Source organism: Lolium perenne, chromosome 4 (assembly GCF_019359855.2).
Source record: "Lolium perenne isolate Kyuss_39 chromosome 4, Kyuss_2.0, whole genome shotgun sequence".
In the NCBI taxonomy this organism is placed as follows: Eukaryota; Viridiplantae; Streptophyta; class Magnoliopsida; order Poales; family Poaceae; genus Lolium; species Lolium perenne.
In genome coordinates this window covers 163,948,380-163,969,211 of record NC_067247.2, presented here as the reverse complement: position 1 = coordinate 163,969,211, position 20,832 = coordinate 163,948,380, and the positions used below count along the sequence as shown (strand labels likewise).

General features: G+C 45.3%; 3 protein-coding genes and 1 non-coding gene across 11 annotated transcripts; 1 reads left to right on the top strand and 3 right to left on the bottom strand.

The window, feature by feature from the left end:
* Window positions 1–1,138: 1,138 nt before the first annotated feature.
* On the top strand, window positions 1,139–2,034 carry LOC127294410 (uncharacterized). The gene has a single exon (XM_051324210.2). The coding sequence runs from the start codon at window positions 1,268–1,270 to the stop codon at window positions 1,892–1,894; it is 627 nt and encodes a 208-aa protein (XP_051180170.1). The 5' UTR covers window positions 1,139–1,267; the 3' UTR covers window positions 1,895–2,034.
* A 623-nt stretch (window positions 2,035–2,657) lies between these two features.
* On the bottom strand, window positions 2,658–2,741 carry TRNAL-CAA (transfer RNA leucine (anticodon CAA)). The gene has a single exon. It is a non-coding gene; the product is annotated as a tRNA-Leu (tRNA).
* Window positions 2,742–3,168: 427 nt separating this feature from the next.
* On the bottom strand, window positions 3,169–8,913 carry LOC127294409 (cytochrome P450 714C3). Of its 2 annotated transcripts, XM_071818879.1 has the most exons (7): window positions 8,757–8,913; window positions 7,379–7,681; window positions 5,618–5,844; window positions 5,240–5,487; window positions 4,638–5,028; window positions 4,137–4,552; window positions 3,169–3,359 (listed from the first exon to the last, which is right to left on the bottom strand). In XM_071818879.1, exons 2-7 carry the CDS (start codon window positions 7,647–7,649, stop codon window positions 3,347–3,349), a joined length of 1,566 nt encoding a protein of 521 aa, XP_071674980.1. In that variant the 5' UTR covers window positions 7,650–7,681; window positions 8,757–8,913; the 3' UTR covers window positions 3,169–3,346. The 2 variants fall into 2 exon arrangements, with proteins under 2 accessions (XP_071674980.1, XP_051180169.1); XM_051324209.2 differs by lacking the exon at window positions 3,169–3,359 and having other exon boundaries at window positions 3,389–4,552.
* Window positions 8,914–11,170: 2,257 nt separating this feature from the next.
* On the bottom strand, window positions 11,171–16,560 carry LOC127294408 (cytochrome P450 714C3). Of its 7 annotated transcripts, none has more exons than XM_071818876.1 (7): window positions 15,386–16,552; window positions 15,181–15,290; window positions 14,813–15,061; window positions 13,012–13,238; window positions 12,648–12,895; window positions 11,997–12,384; window positions 11,171–11,908 (listed from the first exon to the last, which is right to left on the bottom strand). In XM_071818876.1, exons 3-7 carry the CDS (start codon window positions 14,913–14,915, stop codon window positions 11,480–11,482), a joined length of 1,395 nt encoding a protein of 464 aa, XP_071674977.1. In that variant the 5' UTR covers window positions 14,916–15,061; window positions 15,181–15,290; window positions 15,386–16,552; the 3' UTR covers window positions 11,171–11,479. The 7 variants fall into 7 exon arrangements, with proteins under 7 accessions (XP_071674977.1, XP_071674979.1, XP_051180167.1 ...); XM_071818878.1 differs by lacking the exon at window positions 15,181–15,290 and having other exon boundaries at window positions 15,386–15,418; window positions 16,034–16,552; XM_051324207.2 differs by lacking the exon at window positions 15,181–15,290 and having other exon boundaries at window positions 16,034–16,560.
* Window positions 16,561–20,832: the final 4,272 nt, after the last annotated feature.

Below are 20,832 nucleotides of genomic sequence, written 5' to 3'. Positions count from 1 at the left end.
AAGGGCGTCATGGATATTGCAGTGTGGTGCTTGAAGTTGTGGCAGATTATGACCTCTGGATTTGACATTCTTTCTTTGGCATGGCGGGATCACACAATGACATCAACGTGTTGCAGCAGTCTTCGGTGTTCAATAGACTAGTGGAAGGGCATGCTCCACCATGCAACTATGAGAACAATGGCCACCAATATACCAAAGGCTATTATCTAGCCGATGGTATATATCCAGAATGTGCCACTTTTTTCAAAACAATCTCGAATCCATCAGGTCAGAAGAATTCCCACTTTGCTACACGACAGAAGGCTTGCAGGAAGGATGTCGAGCGGGCATTTGGTGTGCTTCAAGCTCAATTTGCAATTGTTCGATACCCTGCTCTAAGCTGGTCTCACGACCAAATGTGGGAGGTGATGCATGCTTGTGTGATCATGCACAACATAATCATCGAGGATGACCGCAAGAATCATGCCAGGTCACATGTTGGTTCCTATGAGTGTGAAGGCCCTCTTGCGGAGGTTGATCATGAGTTGCCTGCAGATTTTGCTGATTTCCTCGCCATGCACGCAGAGATACGTGATAGCAATGTTCACGATCAACTTAAAGCTGATCTCGTTGAGCATTTGTGGAGGATCAAAGGAAATACCGCGGCACATTGATCTAGCCCTATTTATTTATTATTTTACTGTTCGTTGTATTTTAATTTGAAAACAATCTCCGCAAACATATTTATTTGTATGCTATATTTAATAAATGGTTGTGTTTTCAAAAACCCTTGTTTAATATTTGGAGGCGGCCTTTGGGGACGCGGCTGGGGAGCGACGTCCCCAAACGCGGAACGAACAAAACACGTCCCCCAAACGCTTGACCCAGCGCGGTTTGGGGGACGGTTTGAGGGGCGCGACTGAAGATGCTCTAAAAAGTGGAATTCAATATGAGCCATATTACGTCTTGCAAACAGCACGGTCAATATGCATCGGGCACTGAATCTAGCTGAGATGCAGAGCCATTTTCCGACCGGCCGGTCGTCCGTCTGGATGTGGCAGTTGGAGATGCCTTGCTCCGAGAAAGGACCAGAGATTTCAGATACGACATCCTTTATGTTTGTGTTTTTCAGGCGCCACGCTGGGCTAGCTGTCCGTCGTCAAAAGTTCCGCACCCTCACCCTACGTCCTCGACATCGCATCGTGTCCGTGCTAGCTTGCGCTCCCCCAACAAATCCAAATCCAAATCCAAATCCAAAATCGAGCTCCCTCCCCACCCCGAATTCCCAATGCCGTCCTCCAAGCAGCCCTTCACGCCCTCCTCCGCGATCCGCCACCGCCGCCGCCGGCGGTGCCTCCTCGGCACCCTCGCCGCGCTGCTCGCCCTGGCCGTCGTCCTCCTGGTCCTCTTCCTCACCGTCCTCCGCGTCCGCGACCCCACCATCCGCCTCGTCTCCACCGAGCTCACGGGCGTCGCCCCGCGCTTCGCGCTCCTCCCGGCCCCGTCCCTCCGCCTCAACGTCACCCTCATCCTCACGGTCTCCGTCCACAACCCGAACCTGGCCTCCTTCGCCTACGCCGACGGCGGCCACGCCGACCTCTCCTACCGCGGCGCCCACGTCGGGGACGCGCAGATCGGCCCGGGCGCCGTCCCGAGCCGCGGCGACGCGGAGGCGCGGCTCGCGCTCACGCTGCAGGCGGACCGCTTCCTCGCCGCCGGGGACGCGCGGCAGCTGGCCGAGGACATGGAGGGCGGGGCGCTGCCGCTCGACGCCACAACCAGGGTCCCCGGCACCGTGGTGCTGTTCGGCCTCTTCCATCGGCGCGCCGTGGCCTACTCCGAGTGCAGCTTCGCGTTCGCCGTCGCCGAGATGCGCGTCCAGAGCCAAGAGTGCAGCGGCGGCACCAAGCTCTGATCCGGTCGCCGGAGAAGATCATTCGAATGGCGGCGCGCGCGGCATGGCATTGGCGCCACGTGCAGCCATGCCACCGTGGCACGGCCAGGAAAAGTCCCAGACTCGAACGTGGAATTTTCGCCCGGCTCATACTTTCGCTGTAAACGGACGTGGGATTTGTATGCCTGACGTAGCAAGAGCGATGCTCTTCACCTTGTCCGTTGCTGCCTTCATCGTACACTCGCGCGGAGGAATTGACAGTCCGATTCGTGCATGAAAAGATTGAGCTCGCCGTTTATCCTCATGGTAATGGATCGGCATTTCAGGTGTCATTGTGAACCAACTTTTATACGAGTATTTTGAGAGACAGTGTGAACCAACTTGGACGATGGTCTCGACGATGTGATGTCTTCGTAACAAATTAACCGACGCAGTTTTGATCAGGTTGATTTAGAAACAACACGTTTTAATGTGTAGATTTGTTTGTTTTATTAGAAAAAAATAAAACGGAGTAGTCCATCTCACTAAAGTTGATACATCTAAACTTTAACAAATCTCAAGCAATTTTCATAAATTCCAACATCACAATTGATACAAAGTGATGCTTTTGCTATTACATGTACCAATGTGTATTAACAGACCCGAGCATGGTTAGAAGATTTTTTATTACAAGGAACAACATAAAAAAAATCACAGAATTAAGATACGATAAAAAAAAAGATAAATTCGCAAACATGAGCCCGATCATTTTTTTAATACTAGGAAAAAGAGAAAACAAAAATATTGTCAGCAGTGGGGTTCGAACCCACGCCCTCGTAAGAGGACCAGAACTTGAGTCTGGCGCCTTAGACCACTCGGCCATGCTGACTTTGTTGTCATAATTTCTACATCACGTTAAATAACGCATAATAAATCTACAGGCCTGAAAGAAGGAAACGGGATGGCGGAAATCGACTTTTTTTTATCTCATGAAAGGGACCTTATATCAGATTGCACTTTCCTCGTGTCTTCACTAGAGGCAGACTCACCTGTATAGTACTGCAACAAGTAATCACAATCGACTTCCAATCATCCTTCCTTCTCACTCAGCCTGATTGATACACGAGTTAACACCATTCAGTTTAACAAAAAAAGAATTACTCGCATGATTCAAGAGCCACGGTTCCGTTTCCTGAGCTGCTTTTTTTTGTGTGTGTGACATCGAGCTGCTTGTTTTAGTTGTGAAAAAAATGACGTATGGGACGGCAGGGCAAACAGTTTTTGCGGAAAATTCAACATATATGACAACCATAAAATTTTAGCTTAAACCTGAACCAGTAACTTCATATATATTGGCAAATCAATGCCAGTTTCCAAATGTACAGAGAATCCATCACAGCTGCAAGGGACTCCCTGGTCTCAATGTCACATCGAGTGATACAACACCGATGAGAGTTAAATTCCGGTGTTTCTCCCTATGATGACAGCCAGAGATCATGGCAGCTTTTTTTTTTTGAGAGCAACCACATATTTCATTAATTGAACACCAATTTACATGAAGCAACACATGTGGAAACTAAAAGACAAACCGGGATAAAATGATTATCCTGAATTTGCAGATAAAAACCTAAAAGATCGAGAAATACAAAACGATCTCTAGGGTTTGCTGCAACCACCGTAGCCAGCGGCCGCCGTCCAATTCCAACGCCGCCGAGACGAACGCAAGAAGAGACGCCGAGCCTTCACCTTTGCAAGATCCAAAAAAGCACCATCGCCATCGAGGCTTTGTGAGTCGATGAACAGGCCTGCTGCAAGCAACGAGGCACATGTCGCTGTGGCACGTCGACCGGGGGACGTCCCCGTGCTGTCTTGGACCAAGATACGCCGCCTCCCGTCGACGAAGTCGGAGAAGAACGACATAACCACCACCTCCGGACCAACATCTTCGCTCCAGAAGAACCACCTCGCCCAACAACTCCGAGACGCCGACGTGAAGGTCGCCGCCGGTGTAGGAGTGGAGTTGTGGCAGATTTATTTCCCCGGACGCCGCTCCCACCACCCCAACGACGCACCATAGGAGACAAAAACTAACCCTAACTACAGAACGGAGGAACGAGCTCCCCTCCCCCTCCTGCCGCCGGAGCGGCAAGCGGAGGGGGAGGGGGCCAGCGCCGGCGTTGGTGTAGATGGGATCTAGGTCGCCTGCCCCGTCGCCTGGGAGAGGAGAGAGGCGAAACGGTTCGCGTCTGCAGATGTACACTAGTTAGTTGATCATGGCAGCTTTGTGACCACAAGCGGCATGCCAAACCCGGGCTCGATGGTGAGCCGGAACAGCGGCGCGTGCCTGTACCCTGGTGATGGTGAGAAGGCAAACTTGCTCAGCAGGTGCACGAGAACCACCTTCAGCTCCACCATCGCCAGGTGCTGCCCTGGACAGATCCTTGGCCCATGCCCAAACGGCAGATACATGTGCCCCGGCTTGCACGCCGCAGCAGCACCGTTCGCAAACCGGTCTGGCCGGAACTCGCCAGCATCCTGGCCCCAGACGTCCCTATCAAGGTGCAGTACCGCAATGGGGGTCTGGATGATTGTTCCCTGCGGGACGTCAAGGCCACCGAGCTTGATGTCCATCAGGGCTTCGCGCATCGTCGATGATGCTGGAGGGTACAGTCTCATAGTCTCCTGGATCACCATGGTGATCTGGAAAAAAAAAGAATGCAATGGTTATGCCAGTGGCGTGCCAATTGCTAAAGACTGATGAGTGCACAGAGGGATGATTTCTCACGGTCTTCAGTTGTCGGAGGGTGTTGAAATCGATTGCTGTGCCTCCAGAGCACGCCTCTAGAGCCTCAGCACGGGCACTGTCCTGCCACTCCGGGTGCGTGGCGAGTAACATCAGGCACCAGGTGGCGGTGATTGCCGTGGTCTCGTGCCCAGCGAAGTAGATGTTTTTGCAGTTGTCGACGATGAAGTCCTCAGCGGTGCCATTGTAGCTGGGGCACTGGTGAGCGCCATCGACAATCGAGCGCATAAGGTCATTGTGGGTAGTGTGCGTGCAGCCGCTGCTGTTATTGCTGTTGCTGCTGTTTCCGCGGCTTGCAATATCAAGGATGAGTAACCGGACTTCACGCTGCAGCTCTCGCATTTCTTTATTGCTCTTGGTTGGTAAATATTTCCTGTAATAATAAAAAACAAAATAATTATTTAACATTCGTTTACTTTATGACCAGACCAGGCTAGACTTCGCTATGTGGCAGCATATTATCTTAATTTAAGTAACAAGACTATTTTAGAGACATTTCTGAATATGTGCATCTTGATTTTTTGGGGATTTATGTATCGCACTTGTTTTCATTACGTTGGATTTTTTTCTACTTAGTTACTCACCACAGCGCAGATAGTCCAACAAGTGTATCTTGCTGAGAAATCGCCTTCTGAAGTTGCCTCAGCTTGGAGAATATTTCTTCACCTGTTGCGAAATCACTCCCAAAACATGCTCTCGCGATTACATCAGCTGAGAAGTTCCGCATATATCCATCAACATCTATCTCTGTAACCCCTCCCGAGTTGTCGAGCATGCTTTCCCATGCTTCCAACAATGGGACAGAAGCTTCCACGATTAGTCCTACCATGACCTGCAATCATTATTTTTGGAACTGTAATGTTTTCAACCAAGAGCAATAAAGAAAATGCAACTATGGCAGTTGACCATGTCTTCAGTTATCCAACCCATGTTTAAGCATTGTCTAAAGCAATTGACAGCACCTTAATCTTCTCCATGAAGAGCTCCGGTGCAATGACCTTCCTCTCATAGGCCCATATATCGCCACTTGACATCAAGATGCCATCGCCGAACAGTGGTTTGCGAGATTTCTGGAGATAAATAGGCCTCCCGAGCTCTGATGATGTGCAATGGATTACGTCCTTCACCATGCCAGGGTCAGAAACATACAGAATGTCCACAGCTCCTGTTGAATAGAGGAATACCGACCCTATGCAAAATTCACAATCCGATAGCATCACATAAGAAGAATGGACACAAGGAATAAATCACAATAACGTTTTTCAAATACTGTTTAGACTAAACTTACCGTTGCATGGTATATATTTGCTAGCAAAATATATCTGAGAATCTTCTACAGTACTTTATATTAAACCAAATTCCATAGTATATAAATAATCTGGGAAATGGCAGGGCCGTTGCACACAAAATGCAACAAAAAAATGAAGAACCATCGCACACATGAACAAATAACGATCACTTCACGTATTTTTTTAAGTATTAGTTGAAATGCATCTTCATAAAACAGGGCAAAAAAATGTACAGAGAATCACTTGGCTCTAACAGTACTCCAGATTAACACTAGTATTATACTCAAGTTCACGAAATCATTGAGCTATTCATCTATCTGAGATTGTCGAGCATTGGTGCCAAACATTCAGGATCAATCTGTCTGGTGATCTTGGAACTGGGCACTATACCACAAAGTCGGCATACTCTGCGCTCTTTGGTGGACTTGTGGAATCAACGCTGTGGCACTCCATCTGGTCAGGCTGGGCACCACTCAAGTGTAAAAATTTAGGGTGTACAAAACAACCTAGAATTAACCAAAACTAGTATTATAATGAACATGTGTAGGGTGTACAAAAGAGGTTATATGATCAGGATTCCAGTGTTTAAGAGCAAATTCCAACATCAGAATTAGCTCCACTAAAAAAGTCAGAAGTAGCTTTCAATCTGTTAAACTCGAAAGATCTGTTACTTCTATACTGAGTACTGAGTTGCTTATCCTGTGTTGTGAGAGATCATCTATATACCCAGCTAAAGTAATAACTGATGAGGATTATTCCTTGGCAGTAACTACAAGTGACATTACCCTGTTGACCAGGGTTCGAATCCTGTCAGGATCAATTTTTTGGTATGACTAGTTTCATGTTTCGAAAATAAACTACAAGCAACACTACGGTGCAGAACATGTAATCAAGTATACTGTAGTTTTCTCTCTTTGTAATAAAGTTGCAAGGGTGGATCCATAACTTTTTAATGCTGGAATATGCCAATCATTCATTTTTCTCTATCATCTTTTGATAGTTGTGAAAAGCATACTGAAACAGTGCATCATAAGAACAACATTTGTGAGCCATCGAATCCATGACATATCACAAATGCCTTCCAAATAAAGAACATATTTTACAGTTAAATAAAAGGCAAAAGAAAGTGTGTGGTTTGACAGTCATTGTGTAAAAAAAATGTGGGGCTAGTTCCAGGAAAACTAGATTAATAAACATGTTGATATTGACACCTTTCCCATATAAAATAAGCCTTATATGGAAGCAATAAGATCTTTGGAGCAGCTTCTCCTAGCTAGTTTTCAGTTTAAAGGTCTATGGTATCAGAAAAAAAACTGCCTAAACTTGGATGATTAGATGATTACGACCATGCATGAATCTGATTGGAACACAAAGTCACAAACATACAAATACAAGATAAAAATACATGCATAGAACTTCTGAATGAATACATACCATATGTTTCTCTCCAGAGAAGCAAGTGAGGGAAGATGGTGTGTGTGTAGCTATTGATGTCTTGCTTCTGCGCAGGCAGGAGATCTTGTCGGATCCTCTTCATCTCCTGGGTGTTGCCAGAGAGCAAAGTAGGCCTGGGACCCCTTACACCCTGCTTCCTCCATCTCTTTCTTGCCCTCTCTGGCCTTAGCCATAGGATCTCACAGATGTATAACAGAGCTAGCCCAAGAAGGAAGGAGAGAACCAGAACTAGCAGATGAAGTTTCTCCATGAGGCAGTGGGGAAGAGGCCGAGAGGGGGAGACTAGTAAAAAAATATAAGAAAAATGACCATTAGATTATGTCCAACTACTACACTATGCAATCTAGTAGTAGATTTCTATTCTTTTGGAGTTTTGAGCATATGAAATATATGTTTGCCTTCTTCTAACTTTGATTGTTTATTAGATTACTTCCAGATCTTGCAATCTACCACGAGTATGCTCCCAGTTTATTAGATTGCTAATTTCCTAAAAGGAGGCAAAGTTGAGGCAGGTGGGGTCATCAGATGGAACATATGTTGAGGAGATACATCCATATACAGAGTTCAACAATAAGGATCAGCACATCCTTTGATGAACTTGCAAGGTGGTGGCCAAGGGGTGACTAGACTTGATTACAAGAATATCAAGATGGATCCATCTTCTCTGCTAAATCAATACACTTTGTTCAGCATGACCAAAATTGCTGCATGGTGCGATTGATGTCAACTGCTCCATTGAAATCCGACTCTAGAGAAGCATCCGAGTCATCTGAATCCCACTAATCTATTACTGGGATCAAAATCTTTATCTGTGTTCAGGTAACTCTCAGTGTCATGTTGAACGCATGTCAATCTAAAATATAATATAGAGAAGCATCTGCATCTGAGTCCCCAGACTGCTAATCAAAACTGATGTTTGTTTGGCCAAACATGGAATAAGATGGCTGCTGCCGCACAACAAAATCAATGAGGCTACGCAGAGTAATATTATGTTAGTTAGTACCCTAACATAATATGATAATCAAATCGTGGAGATTGGGTCTAATCGGATAACCATCCAGTCACAGGAATTAAACTAAATAATTAGTTTGACTGATGATCCTACAAGATAAGGGCCAGCCCTATAAAAAATTATCCCCCAGCCCCTCGCTTCCTCGGCTTTCCTCGTCAATTCAACAGCTAAATTTTTCGATACTATACAGATCAATACCTCCGAAGAAAAGAGAGACTAAAAGGTCAATCCATTTTGCACTACACAGATGGGAACAGATTCGCGCGAGGTAAAGAAACAAAAGTAAATGAAAGCAGCGGAGTCACCAAGACAGTGTCCGCTTCACAAAAAGAACTGGGGAATTACTCTGAAGATTTAGGGAGGGCGGAGCTCCAGTATAAGCTAGCAATGGCGACGGGATCAGTCGACTGGATCGTGGTGGGTGGTCCTTGGCCGGAGGAAGAAGGCGGCGGACCGGAGCGAGCAGTTTATTTGTTTTTTGGTTTTTTTAGAGGGATATTTATTTTTGGTTTTGCTAGCTGAGTATTATTAGTTTAGGGGAGTTATGTTTTTTTTTGAGGTGTTGTGCAGTTATTCGTGCGACTGGGCTTTTATTTTGGAGGTAATGGAGGCTGAACGGGCTGAAATGGGCTGCATCTGTTTGGGCTGTTGTGTGCCGCTAGGCCTAAGGGCATATACGACAGCCCAGATCAGCTCTCTACAAGGAGGTGCAGGGAGCCTAGGATTTGTTACGACGTGGATGAAAGAGAATAGGATCATCTTTAGCTAAAAGTGTTTTTGGCTCCGAGCTTCAATGCTCTCGTTATTTTTTTAAAAAAAATCACATTTATATGTTTCAAAAAAATTAGAAAACAAATCATGGTGTATCCAATGAATTATCCCATAAAGGTGCAAACTTTCAATTTCAAATACAAAATATTCTAGGCTACACAAAAATGACAAATGTGTGGATCTGGATATGCATATTTCAAATCTCCAAATTTCAACTGATTTTTAGTTTTTTGTAGCCTACAATATAAAGAATTTCATATTGAAATTTTACACGCTTGTAGGCTACATCATTTACTATGTCCAGATTTATTTTTAGATTTTTTAAAACACATAAGTATGATTTTCGATATTTTTTAAACAACAAGAACACTGGTGCCAGGAGCCAAAGATACTTTTCGCATCTTTACCGGATATTGCATCTTGCCGAACCACATTGCATCCTACCAAACCACATAATGCGATGTAGATATCTACCGCATCGTTTTTTATGGAGCAGAAAGTGTCGCAACGGAACAGATCTTGCATACATGTACCGAATATGTTTTGCGTTACATGTATGCCGATACTTCTGCATTGCACGTTCGTTATATCGCAAACTAGGGCTTTCAACACAAACATGGTTTAAGCTCGAGGCATCAATTTTCAAAATTAAAACATAGATAGTTTAAAATAGGAACAAAGTTTTGAACAAATGCATAGTTCAGACGAGGCAGCATACAATGCAGTAATGCACGGAAGTTTGGAAAGAAAACTATGATGGATCAACAACAACAAGAAGAATGATCGACAACATCATCTCAACACAGTTTTTCGGAGCAGCATCGTTGTCGTCACCTGCCACCGCCACCACCACCACAACAACAACAAAAGTTGCATGAGCCTTTTTACGCTTCCAATCTTGACCTTCTGGATCTCCCAACATTCTTTAGTGTGTGGATCCATACCCACTGGATCCACCATCATCACCTAGTTCTCCTCCTTTTCCTCCTCCAGTCTTGCGATCTTAAAACTCTGCCTTCCGCTTCTCATTTTTTCTAATTGTTTCCCACTTTCTTATTTTATCGAGTTGTTTCTCTCATCTTTTCTAATTGTTTCCCACTTTCTTATTTTATCAAGTTGTTTCTTCTCAGCTAACTCCTTTTGAGTTTGCAATTGCTCTTGTGCTAATTTTTTGCTTGGTGTTCATCAGCTCCTCGATCTTGGAGGTTAACCTTCCTTGCTCGGCCCCTCTCTTCACTTATACCTACCACGTAACATTGCTAATATATTTGGCAATTGGTCAATGGCATAGATCATAGGTTTAAACCACTAATCTAGGGTTACAAGGCAACATGCCGGTTGTATATACTAAGAATCTAAGAGCATCTCCAATCGCGTCCTAGTTGTGTGCCCCAAAGGCCGCTTCGTCCGGACGTGCCTCAAATATTGTCCGGCGTTCCCCATCTCCTGTGTATAGAGGCGCTATCAGGGACGCCGGACACGACTTTTACACTTGCTTTTTGTTTGGAGGTCGCGTTTGGGGACGTGACTAGAAAAGGGACATCTTCCAAACGCAAATTTGGTCCGGACGTCCCCAAACGACTAATCCGACGCTTTTGCTGAACGTTGTTTGGGGGATGCGACTGGAGATGCTCTAAGATACCGCCAGACCTGATCTACGGAATAGGTCGGTTTACAAAGAGATACGCGGATTTCGGAATAGGTGATCTTCACTTGATTACCTTTACTCCAAATTGATGAGGAGTTCTAGTTCCTCAGCGTGCGAGTCGTGGGTTCAAGGAATAAGGCGTCATCGTTTTACGCACTTTTCGTTTGACTAAGAATTACTTCAAATATATAAAAATTATTTGTATGAAATTAACATTATTAGAAAGTATTTTTCTACGAATCTAACGATACTAATTACATATAATATAACCAAGATTTTGTTCCTCAATTTTTATGGTCAAAGTTCATCTTGGAGTACGCGTGCGCCTTATTCCTTGGGATTGAGGTAGTATATTGTTTTTGGGTTAGTACTAGTACATGCATAGAACATACAAAGTTCCGCGAACACCAGTAGCTGTACTTTATTTTGCCAAATCTGTCTGAACTTGCCGAATCTTTAGCAGCGGAATGTATCGACACAGGCATTTTTCCTGAAAACGGAAGCTTCACTGATCTCAACGTCGAGTTGAGTTGATACAAGCACAGGAACAGGAGTTCACTCACGTCCTCTGTTTTCTAAGATGCACACAACCACCGCCTTGCTGATCACAAACATCTAGGCGTGGTTCGTTCCTGCTGACAGCCAGAGATCATGGAAGCCTTGTGACCACGAGCGGCATGCCGAACCCGGGTTCAATAGTCAGCCTGAACAGCGGCGCGTGCCGGTACCCTGGTGACGGCGAGAAGCTGTACTTGCTCAGCAGGCGCACGAGCAACACCTTGAGCTCCACCACCGCCAGGTGCTGCCCTGGACAGGACCTTGGCCCATGCCCAAACGGCATATACATGTGCGCCGGCTTGCACGCTGCGGCGGCACCGTTCATGAACCGGTCTGGCCGGAACTCGCCGGCATCCTGGCCCCAAATGTCCCTGTCAAGGTGCACCACAGCAATGCCAGTCTGGATGATTGTTCCCTGTGGGATGTCGAGGCCTCCGAGCTTGACGTCTGTCAGGGCTTCGCGCGCCATAAGTGACGCTGGAGGGAACAGTCGGACCGTCTCCTGGATCACCATGGTGATCTGAAAAAAGAGAACGTAACAGTTATGCCAATGGCGTGATAGTTGAAGAAGACTGATGAGTGCACGGAGAGATGATGAAATTTCTCACTGTCTTCAGGCGCCGAAGGACGTCAAAATCGATTGCTGTGTCTCCACAGCACACATCTAGAACCTCGGCACGGGCACGGTCCTGCCACTCTGGGTGTGTGGCGAGTAACATTAGGCACCAGGTAGCAGTGATCGCAGTGGTCTCATGACCACCGAAGTACATATTCTTGCAGTTGTCGACGATGAAGTCCTCGGCAGTGCCAGGGTAGCTGGGGCACTGCTGAGCGCCATCAACAATCGAGCGCAGAAGGTCATTGTGGGTAGTGTGCATGTAGATGGTGCTGTTACTGCTGCTGCTGCCCTCGCGTCTGGCAACATCCAGGATGAGTAACCGGACTTCTTGCTCCAGCTCTCGCATTTCTTTATTGCTTTTGGTTGGTAAGTACTTCCTATCGTAACACAATTTATACTTAACATTAATTTAACTATATGAGAAGACAAGACTAGACTTTGCCCCATGGCAGCATATCATCTTAATTTAAGTAACCATTTTGGAAGCACTTCTGAATATGTGCATATCTTGATTTTTTGTGATTTATGTATTGGCACTGCCATCCTGTGTTCCTTATTTACCCAAATCAATTCACAAAGGAATAATCACATTTCACAATTTGTTTTCATTACGTTGGATATTGTACTTTTAGTCACTTACCACAGTGCAGATAGTCCAACAAGTGAATCTTGCTGAGAAATCGCCTTCTGAAGCTGCCTTAGCTTGGAGAATATTTCTTCGCCTGTTGCGAAATCACTCCCGAAACACGCCCTGGCGATTACATCTGCGGAGAAGTTCCGCATATATCCATCAACATCTATCTCTCTAATCCCTCCTGAGTTGTCAAGCATGCTTTCCCATGCTTCCAACAATGGGACAGAAGCCTCCACGATTAGTCCTATCATGACCTGCAAACATCATATTTTGCAACCGTTATGTTCTTCAGAAATACAACTATGACGGTTAACCATGTTTTCAGTTTTCCAACCCATGTTTAAGCACTGTCTTAAGCAATTGAAAGCACCTTAATCTTCTCCATGAAGAGCTCCGGTGCAATGATCTTCCTCTCATAGGCCCATATATCGCCATTCGATATCAAGATACCTTCGCCAAAGAGCGGTTTGCGAGATTTCTGTAGATAAATAGGCTTCCCGAGCTGTGATGATGTGCAGTGGCTCATGTCCTTGACCATGGCAGGGTCAGAAATATACAGAATATCCACAGTTCCTATTGAATAGAGGAACACCGACCCTATGCAAATTCACAATCCAATAGCATCGCCATAAGAAGAGTGGACACACATAAATCACAACAACGTATTCTGAATACTGTTTAGACTAAACTTATTTAGTTGCATATTAAATACTACTTGTTAGCAAAATAGATCTGGGAATTTTCTACAATACTTTATACTAAACCAAATTTCCATAGTTTTTTTATATAAATTAGCTGGGAAATGTAGGGGGTCGCACACAAAATGCAAAACCAAATGAAGAATCATTGGACGGATTTATCAGCAACTAGCGATCACTTTACATTTAGTTAAGTATTAGTTGAACAGCATCTTCAGAAAAGAATGTGTAGAGAATCACTTGGCTCTAACAGCACTCTAGATTAACACTAGTATTCTACTCAACGTTCAACGAATCATTGAGTTCCTTTATCTATCTGAGATTGTTGATGCCACCACATTGATGCCAAACAAGGAGTTTGGCGATTCTCGTCGTTTGTCCACTATACCACGAAGTCAGCGTACCTGGTGCTCTTCGCTGGACTTGTTAAATCACCACTGTGGTGCTCTATCTGGTCTGGCTGGGCACCACTCAGGTGCAGAAATTTAGGGTGTACAAAACAACCTATAATTAACCAAAACACTAGAACTGTACAAACATGTTTAGTGTAAAAAAAGGTTATACCATCAGGGTTCCTATGTTTAAGAGAAAATTCTAACATCTAAAGATACTCCCTCCATCCACAAATAAGTGTGATTTTAGGTTTTTCCTAAGTCAGACTTTCTTATGTTTGACCAACTTTATAGAAAACTGTAGCAATATTATGACATGTGATTAGTATATTATGAAACTACATTCCGAGATGCATCTAGTGATAATAATTTCATGGCATAAATAATGCTATAATATTCTATAAAGTTGGTCAAACTTAAAAAAGTTTCACCTAGAACATTATCTAAAAGTTTTTTTTTGCGGGAATCTAAAAGTACACATATTTGTGGACGCAGAGAGTAGCTTCTAACTGTCAATCTTTTCAACTCGTAAGATCCATAACTTCTATACTGACTATCTGAGTTGCTCTTCCTGTCCTAATTTTTCTTTGACAACTGCTCTTCCTGTCCTATGAGAGACCATGATGCTGGAATATGTCAATCAGTCATTCTCTATCGAGTTTACTAGGTGTGAACAGTATGCTGGATTTGCAAGAATAACGACATCCATGAGCTATCTAATCCATACAGTAACATATTACGAAAGGCTTCCAAATAGAGAACACGTTTTACTGTTAAAAAGATCACGGTATGGTTTCATGGTCATTGTGTAAACTTTCATTGTAACTGCTTCTCCGAAGAAAATTAGATTAATAAAAATGTTGATATTGACACCTTTCCTGTATAAAATAAGCCTTTTTGTCTAAGCAATAACTTCGGAGCTACTTCTCCAAACTAATTTTCAGTGTAAAGGTCTATGGTATGATAAATACCTTCTTAAGCTTGGATAGTTAGATGATTACGATCATACATGAATCTGATCGGCACACTAACATACAAATACAAGAGAAGACACTAATGCAAGCTCTGGATAGATACATACCATATGTTTTTGTCCAGACAAGCAAGTGAGAGAAGAGGGTGTATACGTAGTTATTGGTGTCTTGTTTCTGCGCAGGCGCAAGATCTTGTCGGATCTTCTTCATCTCCTGGGTGTTTCCAAAAAGCAAAGTAGGTCTGGGACCCCTTACACCCTGCTTCCTCCATCTCCTTCTTATCCTCTCTGGCCTTAGCCATACGATGTCACAAATGTATAACAGAGCTAACCCAAGAAGGACGGGAAGAACCAGAACTGCCAAATGAAGTTTATCCATGAGACAATGGGGGAGAGGCCGAGAGGAGGAGACTAGTCAAATATACAAGACAAGTGACTACTAGAACTAGATTATGTCCAACTACTATAATGTGTACCCTAGTAGCTTTTGATTCGCTGTAGACTTCTGACTTCTGAGTATATCAATGATTTTGCTTGTTTTCTTCATACTGTGATTGTTTAATATGTCACTTTCAGATCTTGTCATCTACATGGTGGTTTATATTAAGTGATCATCTCTCATTTTAGTCAAACAGCTTTTAAAAAAGGAGAGAGAAAGAAATAATGTAAAAAAATAGTTACCTCAAGATGGCTAATTTCCTGAAAGGAGGCAAACTGGAGACAGGCGGAGTCATCAGATGGAACATATGTTTAGAAGGCACAGGCAAGCAGAACTTCAGAAGGTAAAGTAACAGCCCATATACAGAGTTCAGCAATAAGCATCAGCACATTCATTGATGAACTTGCAAAGAGGTGGCAAAACTAGGTGATTAGACTCAATTACGAGAACATCTACATGGATCTATCTTCTCTACTAAATCAATACACTTTGGTCAGCATGACGTGATTGCTGCATATTGCGATTGATGTCAACTGCTCCATCAAAATCAGACTCTACAGAAGCATCTGTGTAATCTGAATCCCACTAATCGGTTCATGGGATCAGTATCTGTATATGTGTTCAAGTAACTCGCATCTGACTCCCCAAACTGATGTTTGTTTTGCCAAACACGCAATAAGATTGCTGCTGCCGCACAACCGTCAGAGAATTAACATCTGCTTCATCATACTGCTATTACGCACAACCGTCAGAGAATCAAAATCATGTGGATATGGAGCATATTATGGTACCCAGGCTATGATAATCAAATCATGGAGACTGGATCTAATCGCATAAGGATCTAGTCACACAAAATCATTCTAAGTAAACTATACAAGCGAAGGACCAACCATATCCCAAGTTATCCGCCAACGCCTCTTCCTCGGCTTTCCTCGTCGATTCATCAGCAAAATTTAAGATGCCGTACGGATCAAGAGCTCCGGTGAAAAGAAAGACTAAAAGCCATTCCATTTTGCACAGCACAGATGGGAACAGATTCGGGCGAAATAAGGGGGAAAAAACAGTAAATTCAAGCAGCGGAGGCACCGAGATAGTGTCCGTTTCACAAAAGGAACTGATGAGTGAGGAAGATTAATCTGATAATCTAGGGCAGGGAGATCTCCAGTATCAGCTAACAATGGCGACGGAATCAGTCGACTGGATCCTGGGTGGCCCTTGGCCGGAGAAAGAAGACGGCGGCGGAATTTTCGCACATTTACCACTTTAGGACCGCCACATGTCAGCGACACATAATATAAAAGCCAGCTGATTTTGTGCGCTGCTAATGATTTGGCCACTGTTCATAGCCTATTTATCCACTCATTCATCCATCCATTGCATGACGCGTTGCACTTTTTTTTCCCCTCCACCGTTTGCCCTCTTAGTTGTTACGCATCTCTTTTTTTCCTGGACAACCGGCAACCGGTTGTTCTTTTATTCTGGAAGATTTGGTCAAAGCGGTTAAAGCGGCAAGTAGTCAAAGCGGTGCCCACGACTCCACATCGATCGATGCGAGCGGCCGCTTTGCTCCGATCTCTCTGGTTCCTCCCTATTTCCGCTGCCCACCTCCTTCCTCCAGGGTCCACAGCCTCTTCCCCATCTCAGGCCACAATCTCTCTCTCTCCAGGCTTTTGACGGCGTGGAGGAGCCCAGGGCTCTCTCTCCTTCGCAAGGCGACTGGCGGCGTGATAGAGGGACTCGGCACCATCATCTTCGGTTTGTTTCCCGTTAGTTCTAGGTGGGCATGACGTAGGCGTGGTCGCCGGTGGAGAGGTGGTCGTGCCTCGCTGCGGTGGTTTCCACCTCATCTTGGAGTACGCGTGCTTCGGCCCATCGAGGAGGTCCTGGTCACCGTCCGGAGTTCTCCACGTCACGCCGCCATCAAGCTTCCAGTCATGGAGGCTGACCTAGGGAGTTGTCCCGTGCGTCCGCGTCAGATCTCCCACGGCAGCACTTTTGTGTGCCACTACGCGGCTTTCCACGCTATCCCATAGATGGCGGCAGCACTCGATATGGGGAGCCAACACTCTTATTGGAGATGATCTCATCGGATCTACCTGCACACTCGAATCTCCACCATGGAGATCCTCTAGACGGAGACGTCGACAACCATCTAGTGTCGCACGGGGACACCAAGATGCCAAATCCCAAAGGCATGACGCCAAACGCGATAAATACAACTAGGGAACAAGCCCGGGACATAAAACTATTTCTACTATCAACATAAGAGGTAGAATTACATCTCCCCTCGCCTCACCGGACAAATAGAGCAACCAGCCTGGGAGGGGAGAGGACCCCGAAGACCATGAGAGAGAAGACCGGTGGATGAGCGGTCCCACAAAAGATCTTTTGAGTAGCATCATTAGTATGTATTCTTGCTTATGTGAGGCAAAACATTGAATATGTCATGAAAATAAATTTGCCATCTTTTGATAGTGCTAGAAAATCTACGTAACGACTAAGTTGAAAGAAATGCCTTGATCAATTTCTTCTTTCGAGAAAGCTTTCTTGTTAGTTCTTTATTCCATGTTTTTGAAAAAATGTAGTTGATGGTAACCTATTAAAATGGATATGCTCAATCTAAAAATAATGTGTTCATGTTCACATTTGCAGAACACTAACTGAAAATTTTAGAAGCTATTTTTCATAAATAAGGAAAAAATGGGCCAAAAATTTAAACGAAAAAGATGAACGAATTTGGTAGTTGAAAGGTCAGCATGGGCGACTATAGGGGGTTGGCGAATAGCAGCTAGCAAATTTTCGGTCCTTTTAAATTTTTAAGGCTATGCAAGAAAGTAAAGATGATAAAACGCAAAGTGGGAAACCTAAATGAGCAAGAAAAAATAGAAACACAAAGACAAGTAATAAGAAGAAGCAAGTAAAGGATTGAAGTAACCGAGGGAGACAAATGGCGCAAAATTTGTTTCCTGTAGTTCTTTCCTTTTCAACATATGTACGTCTACATTGGAAAGGCTTGGTGCCACAAAGGCCACCAACACCACAAAGCTTAAACTTATTCTCCGTGAACCCACCACAAAGGTGAATCCACACTCCAGTAGGCGGTGTCTGTCGAGTTGGATACCAAACCTTCACACAAGGTTGGGGCACACTCCACTACTCAATTGGAGGCTCTCAACACCATCTTCAAGCTCTTACAAACACCAAGCAAGCCTCAAGATATGGTTTCTTCACAAGGGTCTCCACTATGAAGACCTAGGGTTACAAGTTCCTTGATAGAATCAAGAGGAAATTCGAATTCCTTTGGTCAAAGGGTAGATCTAGCACTGCTCCTTCGATTACCCAAAGGGGGTCTTTATTGGTTGGCTAAAGAGGGGGATCCACCAAGTTTCAGCTTCGAAGTAATGGATGAGAGAAAAGAAAAACAAGCAGACTCCTTGAGGGAAGAACGGGTGCCTATTTATTAGCCCTACATATTTCTAGCCATTATTGTTATCACCAGAATTTGACCGAGTCAGAGGTGGGCCGCGATCAAGATGGGCTTGAAGAATATATATGGAAGAATGTACGTGAATCGGCCTTATATACAAAGTTTGGGCTAGTTTGCCCGTGTATCTGTAATATAGTAGGATACGTGTCGATTAGATAGAGTTTGGCCCGTGCCCGGTTGGGATTATTCCCACGTTAGAAAGTCTACGGACTATAAATATGTATCTAGGGTTTATGAAATAAACAACAATCACGTTCACCACAAACCAATCTAGGCGCATCGCCAACTCCCTTGTCTCGAGGGTTTTCTTCCGGGTAAGCATCATGCTGCCTAGATCGCATCTTGCGATCTAGGCAGTATACGTTTATTCGCTGTTCATGCGTTGCTCGTACTGAAGCCTTTTTGATGGCGAGCAACGTAGTTATCTTAGATGTGTTAGGGTTAGCATTGTTCATCGTATCATATGCTGTCGTCGTGCAACCCTGAGACGTCTAGCCGCCTTTACACCATCTTAGGTGTAAGGGCGGCACCCCGCTTGATCATTATTTAGTAGATCCGATCCGTTATGGTTGCTCCTTGTTCTTCAAGGATTAGTTTAATATCTGCATAGTTAGGCCTTACAAACGGGTTGAAGGATCCAGTGGCGCGTAGGGTGTAGTTTGCTAGCCCTAGACAGGATGTTCCGAGGATCAACTTCGTGTTGGTTTTTAGGCCTTGCCTAGGGTCGGTCTACGATCACCGTGCGTGGCCGCCAGGCTCAATCACGAGTAGGATGTTCCGATTATGTGGTGAAACCCTAAATCGTAGTAGGTCGTTTTAGCTTTATTTTGATCAAGCAGGACCACCATATATTCGTACACCTCGTACGAATCATGGGTGGATCGGCTCTTTGAGCCGATTCACAGGACAACCTGAGAGCCGATCGAGGCTCGTATTTAATGTTTACGTGTATGCCATGCAGGAAACTAAGCGAGGCACATCCATCACCTTCCTGACCAGGTATAGGTCAGGTGGCACGCCTGCACCAAAGCATCGGACGTGCGTGCCGAGTCTTTGCGGGCCGTCGCTCGGAGGGACCAGGGCCAGCCGCAGTCCTGGGAGCCTCCCGGCTCTACCGTGTTGCCCGTCGCTGCTCGCCGGTGGGTTTCTGACCGCAACACATTCTGGCACGCCCGGTGGGACCATCGTCGACATCAACCGCATCGCCATCTACATCTGAGATGGCGGAAGGTACTCCAGTCACGTACGAGGATCTGACCGAGGAGCTCAAGAAGAAGTATGACGAGGTCAAAGCAATCCTCGAAGCCGACCTCATCGGCTCTTTTCACAGAACCCGCTCACATGGCATCAGGTGGAAAGGGTTCTCACCTGAAGGCGCGCTCCATGGAGTGGACCTGTCCGCCCCGTCAGAAGAACGCACCAGGTCCCTGCGTCAGGAGATTAACTTCATGGTAGCTCACTCGCTGCACCGCCATTCTGAGAGCCTGGTGAACACTTTGGAGCGTGTCGCTCTTCGGGTGATCCAGGAGATCATGAGGCATCAGTACTCTCCGTCAGGACCAGCTCTAGGGACTCACCAGGGAGAGATGCCACTCCAGTCCCGTCCACCGCTGCCATTCGCGTGGGCAGCACTAGAAGTGCCGAATTCACCGGCATACGCCGTTGACATAGTGGAGTGCACGTACCCTGGGAGGTGCCAGCCAAGATTCTCGTTCAACATCAACATGGTAGGACTTGGGCGCCACCCTGGTAAGGACAGAGACGAGGGCAGCTGCTCTCATAGCGAGGACAAGGAGGAAGCCGTTCCACGCGATCGGCTCCGACACTTCCAAAAAATCCTGGTTACAATCAAGATGAAGGCCGATTCCAGCAATCGGCCTGTATTATCCTTACCACACGTTCTCCCTGTATCTAGTGTCGACCTTACAGGTGACGGAAAGCTAGGGTATGGGTTTACACCGGCTGATGAGCTAGAAGAAGTCGACATCGGTCCTGGGGATAAGCCGCGACCAACTTTTATCAGCAAGAAGTTAGATCCACATCTTAGGGGTCAGATGATAGCTCTGTTAAAAGAATACCCAGATTGCTTTGCATGGGATTACACAGAGATGCCTGGTTTAGACAGGAGCATCATTGAACATCGGCTACCCCTTAAGAAGGGATTTCGGCCTTTCCAACAACGAGCACGTCAGATGAAGGCCG

Coding starts and splice junctions, on each gene's coding strand:
- LOC127294408 (XM_051324207.2), bottom strand. CDS start 16,154: ATGGAATGGCTTTTAGTCTTTCTTTTCACCGGAGCTCTTGATCCGTAC. Junction 15,062..16,033: donor GGCGGATAACTTGGGATATG/GTTGGTCCTTCG, acceptor TTCATTTGGCAG/TTCTGGTTCTTCCCGTCCTT. Junction 11,909..11,996: donor TCCTTCGGCGCCTGAAGACA/GTGAGAAATTTC, acceptor CTCTTTTTTCAG/ATCACCATGGTGATCCAGGA.
- LOC127294410 (XM_051324210.2), top strand. CDS start 1,268: ATGCCGTCCTCCAAGCAGCCCTTCACGCCCTCCTCCGCGATCCGCCAC.
- LOC127294409 (XM_071818879.1), bottom strand. CDS start 7,649: ATGGAGAAACTTCATCTGCTAGTTCTGGTTCTCTCCTTCCTTCTTGGG. Junction 5,488..5,617: donor TCTTCATGGAGAAGATTAAG/GTGCTGTCAATT, acceptor TAATGATTGCAG/GTCATGGTAGGACTAATCGT. Junction 4,553..4,637: donor CCCTCCGACAACTGAAGACC/GTGAGAAATCAT, acceptor TTTTTTTTCCAG/ATCACCATGGTGATCCAGGA.